A 10,526-nucleotide genomic window follows, 5' to 3' on the forward strand; every position below is an offset into this window, starting at 1 on the left:
TACTAGTATAGAAACACCACTTTTTTCACACCTACCAGCTACAAGGTTAGAGACCCACTCTAGTTATTATACAAGTATAATACAAGGCCACAACAGTTCATTGCCCAACGAATTGCAGAGAACCTAGAGCATATTGACTGTGTATAAGGCCCATGTGTTGGTGACTTATCTAGTAAACTTGGTATGCTTTTATAACGTTAAAATGCAAAACATACGGGGGAGACTTCTTGCAGGGTCTGTTCTACCCACCTTTCCTTGTAATTGAAAGTGAATAAATGGAAGTACGAATTTAATCAAAGTAATACCAACATACAAATGCAACGACTTTACACCATCATTGGTTCAACTCGAATTGTTTATTGTAATTTTTTATCAAAACATTAGCTGATCCAAGAAAATTTCCAAACGTTGGATTATTAAACACTGGTTTCGGATCATTCCATTTACTGGTACACGATTCTTTATCGGACGAATATTGCGATCTATAAACGCTTTTCTCAACAACTATACTTTCCAAATGATTAAACTTATACTACAGGTAGCCTGTCTAAGGAAGTAAGGGTAGGTTCACTTGTTCTACTTGATAAAACATAACAAATTGCTACACTTCTTTATGATTTATTCAAATATGTACATGTGAATATATTTATTTATATTTTTTAAAAATTTAAACACAATGTACAGATGTCTATGAAGGGAAAAAAATAAATCTTGATACATGTATCATCTTTCTGTCTCCAGTTCAGAAACATCCAAAAACAGACTCTATACATTGAAATGGACTTAACAAAGACTATTTTTCTCCTGAGGAAAATGTAATTACATGTATGTATGTAATCTGTTACAATGTAATACCACTTCTAGGCAGCTACTGTAAGCTGCCTTAACAAGTCATTCTATATATTGAGATTCATGAATCTTTGGCTTGTAAAATTAGAGCAGAATATGTAGGTCATTAGAAATCTAATCTGTCTTTACCTTCCACACCTGTTTATTATCTTATCACGCACCTTTACAGGTTAACTTAATACACATTATATGTTACCAGAACCCAACATTTACAACATATGTAAAGAAAATACTGTACAGTAGCAAAAATTATATCTGACACAAACTAAAAAAAAAAAACATGAAATGTTTCCACGACAAATGAATTTGTTGTATCAGATTTTGGCACTATAAAAATGCATGTACATGTATTCATAATGTGTATCTTCAATTATTTTTCATACTGTCACATTGAATATATGTAGTTTCACCCTCGTTGCTCTTTTAAAATGCTGACAAATTAAAAAGCTCCATTTTTCTTACATATATATACAAATGCATAGTCATAATTGGAAAGGGAAATGCATTCAATTAGGATTACTGATATAATATCCCTCTCCTAATAATACATCTTTTAAAAAATGATTACCATGTTTCAGAAATGGTAAAGTACAAAGATGGTTGCAGTAAAATTTCAAGTTGAATAGCCATAACATCAGAGGTTGTTTCTAATTGAGTTCATACTCTTTTCTTTTCTTTGAAAATTTGAAGCTTTTAATCCAAGTTTATTCCCTCTCTCAAAATTCTTTTCATAAAACTGTAACATGCATAGATACCCACATATTCTTCATTTTTGAACAAAAATTTATATGTTCAGACACAAAAAAAAAATAAGTTTCTCGGGCCCTTGATTTTTTAAGAGTTATCTCTCTTTTGCTAGTTGTCACAGAACTTTTGTTGAGAAGGGGAGTTATTGAATTTAACTTTATCCCCCCCCCCCCCCCCAATAAATGTGTTAGCGGTATCAGAGTGGGAGCATAAGACTTACATTGAGGAAGTGCCAGAGAAACTAACTTTTGTTTTAAAATTATATGCCTAAAAATGCAAAAAAAGACACAACAAAAATTACCAATTCAAAATGAAGTCAATAAAAATAAATTACATAAACAGGAAAAAATAATAAATTTCAAAAAATAAATGGGTCCGACACGTGATCAAAATCCTCCTGGTGCCCATGCATTGACATCTTTGTTTGTCATCTTCATCGTGGTGGAAGTACCCCACTTTTGTATTTTCTGAAATAAAGATTCACTGTCATGGGAGTTCGTATTTCTGTTTGAATGTCCCACATTAGCTTCCATATATTTGGTAGCTTCTTTCAGAACACCACGTTTCTGACTGTCTTCAGACACCATCTCACGACTAGAGCGCCTGATTAAAGCATTGTCATCGTTAGTATTCTGAAATGTAGGATTCGCTTCCTTTTTCTGGTCTTTCACATGTGCTGTAAGAGCAGCAGCATTGTCATCAGATAGCTGAAAAGTCCTTTCCTCCCTCATCTTCTCTGAAGCTTTCTCTAAAACTTGTAGAGTGGAAACAGACGAAGATTTACGCAGCTGTTTTGGAGAGCCACCCGGGGTGGGTGGAAGGGATGTAGACGAAGAGGAAGAATTTCTCCTTTCACGGAAAGGCTCTTGGCACAGATCAAGATCAGAAAACGAATTGGATTTTCTTAGTGTGAAATCTTGTGTTGGATTTGTTTCGAAATATTTGGACACTTCACCAGACTTGATCAGCTGAGAGATGTTTGAATACTGAGCACCAGTCAACTGCTGCCTGGTTACCTCTGCCGAGAGGCTGCTTCCTGGTTTAACTTTTGGTTTGACTCCTGATGATGGAGGTTGTGGGGTCGTTTCTACTTTCAGCACTGGAGGAGTAGGTGGACGGGGTACGACTGAACCTACAACAGAAAGAAAAGGGTTTAGGTGTATCACAAAAGTGCTTAGTACTAATTACAGATGAAAAAATTTGCATTTTATATCTTTCTATGACAGTTTCCTGTGTTAACCTATGTGCAGTAATGAAACCTTTTCATTTTGGTTTTTTGTTTTTGTTATGGGAGGAGGAGGGGAGGGGTTAGTTTTGTGCAGAAAATGTAAGTTTTAATTCAATAGATTTTCTACAAACATCAGCGTATACCTGTGAAATAATGCATCCAAATTCAATTAAATTACATTTGCCAATATCATTTTTCTCATTATTTGATGTCTGTAGAAGTAGATGCTAAATCAATTTCCATCAATACTCAATTATGATAAAGTTTGTTTAAAAACCTAGCCAAAATTAAAACAAAAGAAAATGTTTAGGTTTTATGTGTTTCAATGGATTTATTTATATCTTAAACTCCCTAAGGACCATTATCTTGGCATCCATTCAAAACGTGCAAAGAACTGGTATGAACTGGCCATTTTTACACAGATATCTGGCAATTGCAAATGTTACTTGTAACTGCAATTAGTCTCAATGTATGAGTCAGAAAATGTTAACATAAAATTGACACAATATGCTTATTAATTAAATAAGAGGCCCATGGGCAGCATTCTCAAGATAACTGTCACCTGAGAATAAAGATCTCCAGAAACTTATTTTGAAAATTAAATTATTGTCCTAGCTTTTCGTCATTGATTTGATTTATATTTTTTTTTTTTTGCATTGATATCTAGCAAGAGCTTCATATCCAAATAGTATCCAGAATTTTGTAAACTTGAAACTTGCTGATGGAGGTGAAGGGATAGGGTTGGGGGTTGTTTTTTTTTTAATTTAGAAAGAAAAGAAGGGGTAAGAAGTCATAATGTTCGATGATTGGATTAAACAGACCAAATGGTGTGTTTCAAATCTTGTTGCATTTATAGTACAGGAATGCAGGTCATTTTATACACTTAAACTATATGTATTAAACAATGATCATAATTGATCATGATTGATAAGCAAGTTCTACAACTATAACATTAATATCTCTCATTGGCACAGTTTTTGGTATGAGAGGGTGATCAAAGACTTCTGGAGGAAGTCGCTGGACCCACAGAGAACCCAAACATCCAAGTGGGTGACCGCCAAACCCTCTCACATAAAGCCTCATTACATGTACACTACAACAACCATTGCCGATCATGGGATCAACTTGGGTCGCAGTGGTGAGAAGTGGATCCGCTATGCACCTCCCTACATGTACACCGGCCTTCATTCTTTTATAATAATAATTAAATGATTAAGATGGGAAGCGCCTTTGGGTTCCCCTGACATAACTTTTTGGGGACATTTCCTGTTCAAATAAATATTGATAAACGTAACTAAAGATATTTTCATGCAATAAAGTTTGATTAACTGTGTTTTAACTGATTGCCAATAAAATTTTTAAAAAATATATTAGTCTGATTATACCAACCCTTTTCTCCTCACACTCGTCAGTCATCTTCAAACGACCTTTTTATTTGCATACATTATCTAAATATATCCCAACAGACATGCTTTTATCTGTTTTACAAATGGTGCAAATCTTCAGTACAAGAGGTTACATAGAAAACAAGCATGAATCTCCTTTTGAAGAAATCTAAAAGATTTGAAGCAATGAAAGCCCTTTTCTGATTGGCCAGAAGTAAAGGTTGAGTGAAGATGACCTGTTATCAACACCTGTCAGATCCTAAGGAGTGTAACAAGAAAGGGGGAGGGGGGTCAGACTTGTTATATCATAATTTTTTTCTATAATATGACAGAAATTTCGCCAATTTTGTCCTCTTAGAATTGATACCATCAGTAATAAAATCTGCTAGTGGCTGATTTAGCAACTATTACGCGTGAGAATTTGAAAGAATATAAGATAATTGGATTTAAATATATACATATATACTGCATATATTAAATACAGAAATTTGTTTATGACACTCTTGTCAGAGTCTTAGCTGAGATAGAGTACTTTAGTAAAGTCAATTAAGTATATGAAACTTCTTTTGAATCATTATATAAATATAATCAAAATTAGCAAACACATTCCAATATTATACATCCAACAAGTATGATTTCCCATAATTGAAATTCATAGCTCTGTAGAAACTGAAAGGACCTGATTGTTGATCGATTTGTAGAAACTCACTATAGCCCTAAGAAAAATCACAGACTGCACAAAATAATCATGATGAAGTCAGACTCAAATTCCCATTTCAGACAACCTGGCTATTTCTTTTATTTAATGTACTGATGAAAATTTATAAAAATTCAGCTAATTATACTTCATCTCTATGATCAATTCTTTAAGTTTTTCAAAGAAAGATGTTAATATCAACAATAAAAATGCTTTCTTTGAATATTCATGCAGGTTAACGTTCATTGCAGAAAAAATTCAAATAGCAGGTTATGTATTTTTCCTGCAATGTCCCCACATTCATACACTGCATGAATCACCAAAACAAGCATTTTATTGTTTTAAGTAAAACAATTATCAATAGACATTGAGATATATTGAATACATTCGTCGAGCCATTTAAAAATGTTGAAAATTGTATTCAAATATATTCAGCAATAATTCATCAAGCTGAATTCATCAAAATAATCAATCTTCATAATTTTACCTTCAACTGTATGGTGAACATTTGATATTAGCCATTTTGAATCAAATTTTTTCCAACTTCTTTATTACTGATCAGACTTCCAACTGCAGTAATATAACGTTACTGCCAACGTTTTCCATTCCTATATAACAAACAACCCTCAAATGATAGACGTAATTGTGTTTGTTTACAAATTTCCACTTTATTGAGCCTAGTCAGGGTCAGGTAAATGACATGAACATCCCAGTGAGTGCTCAATAGGAAAAGGCGAGTTATCCAATATTGCGTAGTAGTATAGATGCGGGACAATGTCAAGGTGACATTCAAGCTAAAAATAGATTTAAAGTCTTCCTATGTGCACTATCAGCACCTATGGAATATTTTTTGTGTGTGCCAAATTCCACACAAATTAACATAATGTAGGAGAAATGAAATGAAAATCATACAGGAAGATTCAAAATTGAAAACTGACTTTATTGCAATGTTTTTTTATATTTGTTTGTGATCTAGAAATAGGTCATAAGATTAGGGGCTTTTCTAGAGGGTTCCTGAAAATTTAAATTACTACCTGACATCCTATTGCACTGACAGATACAGTAAATATGTAAACAAAAATATAATAAATTGAATAATTTGTGATTTCATCACCAATGACATACTGCAGTACTTATTACTGGTAAATATGGCATCAAGATAACTCCTCCCCTAGCTTCCAAACTGTTGTAATTAAGTATAAATCCTGAGAAACTTAATAATGGTAACGATATTAAAAGCCACATACATGTACATGTAAGTAATAGAGATATCAATCAAGTTCTCTGATTACTGAAATGTTTAGAGCCAATTCTGAGTTATGTATAAACTGTCCAAAAATGAGTTCAGTCATTTATCCAAGGTGGAGATACTTGCGTAGTTTTTTGGTGAGCAATTTTTTTTTGGTTTCTGTTGATTCCAAACTGTACTTTTCTTGGTATGAAATTATTCTTTATTATCCTATCAAATGCCCAGAACAAGGAATATTTCAATATTGAAATTATATTCTTGTTTCCACATTGTGTACAGCTGCGCGAGCTTGAAAATGGAAAAGGGGGGGGGGGGGGATAAATGAAATGTTTATTCATCATGAGAGCTCATTATTAAACATCCAATCAGAAACCAAAGACTGTATGAAAAAATGCTGCAATAAACTGCAAGAGTCATGAATATTTAGGCTCATAAATTGCCTCGATTACCGTAAGTCATCAATAAACATTACCCCGAATGACTTTTCAAAAGTACTTATATATGGGTGTACATTTAGGTTTTTCAGTAAACAAATGAAACCAACAACCAATGGTGAACATAATCGCATTCTATTCATATATTACATGAATATTGAATACCTGTACCTGATGAACTTCAAGTCAAGCAAAGACACACAATGAGACTTCAAACTCATAGAACTACATTTATATTGTTGTGAATGTCAATTAACACAATAAACTAAGCACAATATGCTATGATGAAAAAACAAAAATAAGATAAGTAATTGAAGTGTTTAACTCACCATTCGGACTAGTTCTGTCTTCGTCTTCATTTGTCTCTGGAATGCTCGGAGAATTGTAGAAATTAAAAAAGTTCCAGTGGTACTTGTTCCGTTTGGACGACTCACTGGATTTTTGGTCCGATGAAGTTGTAGTAAGTGGAGTTTGTGTGATGGATGTGGCAGGAGATTGCGACAATTTCAGGAAATCGGTCGTGGAATTGTCCATAAAGTGACCATCATGGTCCAGACACAGAGGGTTGGACATTGTGGGGGTTCTTGTGCTTGCTTCTTTTTTTTTTTAAAGGTCTGTCTTTTTTGGTAAAAAATAAGTTCCAATCCCTACAAAAATATGGTAATGTATTAAATTATAATATCAGTAATTTGAAGGAATATGTACTTACACTAGACACACATTAATAAACCATAGTGGTCAACAAAAACTGTGCTGAATAAGCTAAAAAAAAATTGGCATGAACAGATGAAGTGTTACCGACCCAGATCCTATGTGAAATACACAAATTATTCAAGAAAAAATAGGAGGAAAAAAAACCCAATTCAACTTGCGCAAAGCTCAATTAGGGAAAATCACTGTAACCTCTCACTTCAGACTCTAGCGTAAACCTGACCTTTCCGGTCGAGGAACTATTTATACTGATAATAAAGCACTTACCTATCATATTCCAACCGCCATTCGATCAATAAATACTGCCGGTGGAAAAACAAAAAGAAATTGACTATCGGCCTTTTATATATTTAATATTTGTAGAAAAAAGTCAGGATCTACACTATGTCGTAGTAAAAGATCCATATTACTTTTCGAAGCTTAATATGCAACAGCTGATCAACTGTACCGGTTAAATCTAGTCTTTCTTTGGGGCTGAATAAGGGGTATGAGAAATTACACCGAGAAGAATCATTACCGTCGAAAAATCGCCACTATAGACATCCCTTCATAATGCTCATTTGACTACCACCTGATCGTCTCAGAAAGGCTTCATGTATCCACTTTGAGTAAACTAAAAACTCAAAACGATCAAAATACTTACCCCGTGTAGGCCTAATCCTCTCTAACAAAACAAGTTGAAGGTCGAGTCAGTGGGCTTTTGCTGTTTATCGAATCTTCACCACCTCACCTCTAAATCGCGCAGTCTGGGTTCAATTAATCCTTTTTTCAGCGTTTACAGATAGCCACTGGACATCAATGTCTTTCAAATATCCATGTCATGTACAAATAAGCTAAGTTTCATTTAACTTTTTAACGAGAGACCAATTTTATAGATATTTCATCATCGCGACGAGAAAACGCGCGTCATCATGAATCATATGGTAGCGCTAAATACAGCAAGTTTGTTGGTGCACAGGAAATTGAACTCATGCATGTTAAAACAGCGTATCGGTCAATGCCTTTACGATTAACGACTAATTACTACCTTAGGACACACCAATATAATTTCTTGTTCGTCGGACATTCAGTGAAAAAGGGTACGAGCGGGGGAGGGATTAAAAAATAAATCATTATTTTCAGTAGTCAAAATTATTAGGCAGTACGGAAATAAATTTTAGCGGACAGTTATATTTCTTCTACTTGTTTCTGATTTAAAAATTAAAACTATTTAAAATATGAAAAACATATCGGAAATATAACAGAAAAAGCGCACAATTTCCTAGGTGCAGAAAATTAATTATAATATTATGTGTGTAGTTTAAGTGAAATACGAGCGCGCTCGGTCCGACGAACAAGAAATTATTTTGGCGTGGCCTTATGCAGTATCTACATTGTAAATATTCATGTCACATACCCTGTATTCATATTTAAATTATCGCCCTTTTTGGGGGGTTTGGGGTTGGTGGGGTGAGGTTAGAATGACTTTTCCCAAATGTTACTATGATGTCCCTGCATGGTTGCGACAAGAGCTTATAACACTTTTTGGTGTATTTTTTTTTTATTTGTTTGTTTGTTTGTTTGGTTGTTTTTTTAAAGAAATAATACATTGCAAGCTGAAAAGAAAACTCACCATTAAAGACGTAGCATGTTTTCGAAATGAAAATCACAAGAAAAAATTAAACCTGAGGATCGGTAAATCGGAGCTACATCCATTGCGCCACAGAGATAACCAAAGTTAGACCCATTTTTTCACAGAACTATTTTCTCGAACTGCCCCCCCCCCCCCCATTTTTGGGAATGTGTAAAATATTCATAGGTCTATGGAAACTCAACATATATTATAGATCTTAAAATGATCATTTAAAGATAAGACCCCCCCCCCTCCGCCCCCGAATTCGAATTTTTTAAGATTTGCAAGGTTTTTTTGTGTTTTGTTTTGTTTTTGTGGGTTTTTTTTTTTGGGGGGGGGGGGGGGGGGGTTATGAAAATGTTGGCTTTACTCCCCCTCTCTTTAAAAAACGATGCTATATATATTTGTCTGAAAAATATAAGTATTGAAATCAATTGAAGTACTACCTAATTAAGTGGTTATATCAATATTAGGACTATCTATTTTATCTTAAAATAAAAGTAGAACAGAGCGTTTAAATTATATATCGTCCTTGGCTCGAGTACGTGACTGTCCATGCACAGCGTCCTTGCGTGGTGGACAGGACCGGACCCTGCAGGCATTTAAAGGTTCACACGAGAGCTATCTACTAAAGGTCACGCTAACAAACAGTGCAACCTTGATTTCCGACAAACAGACGATGTGAAAATATTCTATGCACAAAATATTGATTAATGGAGTTCAAGATACGTGTACATTTGATATGTAGAGGTCATACAAGGATTCCGAGTTTGATCGGCGATCTTTACTTGGGATACTCATCCGTCGAAAAAAATGCTAAAGTTTGCATGAAAAAGACTTCTTAGAACTGGCACAAGTCTCCAAGGCTATATTTTATCTAATATAAAATATCTAAACTTTTCTTCACTTTATAGTTAAGGGCAGAACAATTCAATATCTAAAAATTTTAAGAAGGTCTGACGGTTAATTTGTCGAATGACCATCAAGCCTACTTATGAAACAATTAGACAGATACATAATTAATAAATTGCCAACAAAAACAAACAAACGATCGAACAAATCCCCCCTTTAAAACCCCACCCGATTACAGTGTACAAATCCAAAACTGTAATCCGACTTTTATTTGCGTGTGAGAAATTGTCGCGAGGTTCGCGAGAGCATCATCGTTGCGAATATTTCTCACCGCAAACAAGTCCTTGTCGTATAATTATTATAACAACACGCGTACGGGTCTAGATAATGTTTTGTCGCTAATATCAGTCGCCGCAAAGCAGATTATCGGAAGTAAATCGCGAAATAAAGTCGCGAGTAAAAGCTCGGTAACAGTATTGAATATTTCTTATATTAGGCACCTACATGTAACTGATATACTGGTTCCACCTAATATTTTTCTCTTTGCTTTCAAGACTTGAATCAAGTCTTCCTCCACTTTGGAAACGATGTTTAACACATACACAAAATAAAATATAATGAAATATTTACACCTTAAATATTTATGCAAGCTTTGAGAATTTGTGTACTCATGGAAAAATGACAATTAAATACATATATTTTATTGGAATAAGCAATATACATGTATGTATATTTATTTATTTTGAAAACTGCCCTCATATG

The 10,526-nt window shown here is 34.1% G+C and overlaps 1 protein-coding gene across 3 annotated transcripts; it reads right to left on the minus strand.

Annotated features, from left to right (window-relative positions):
* Positions 1-602: 602 nt before the first annotated feature.
* LOC128181759 (uncharacterized) lies at positions 603-8,231 on the minus strand. 3 transcript variants are annotated; one of them, XM_052850275.1, is made up of 3 exons: positions 7,944-8,231; positions 6,919-7,236; positions 603-2,728 (listed from the first exon to the last, which is right to left on the minus strand). In XM_052850275.1, the coding sequence occupies exons 2-3, from the start codon at positions 7,160-7,162 to the stop codon at positions 1,983-1,985; spliced, it is 990 nt and encodes a 329-aa protein (XP_052706235.1). In that variant the 5' UTR covers positions 7,163-7,236; positions 7,944-8,231; the 3' UTR covers positions 603-1,982. The 3 variants fall into 3 exon arrangements, with proteins under 3 accessions (XP_052706235.1, XP_052706236.1, XP_052706234.1); XM_052850276.1 differs by lacking the exon at positions 7,944-8,231 and adding an exon at positions 7,818-7,835; XM_052850274.1 differs by lacking the exon at positions 7,944-8,231 and adding an exon at positions 7,568-7,720.
* Between the last annotated feature and the right edge of the window lie 2,295 nt (positions 8,232-10,526).

This window comes from Crassostrea angulata, chromosome 4 (assembly GCF_025612915.1).
Source record: "Crassostrea angulata isolate pt1a10 chromosome 4, ASM2561291v2, whole genome shotgun sequence".
NCBI lineage: Eukaryota > Metazoa > Mollusca > Bivalvia > Ostreida > Ostreidae > Magallana > Magallana angulata.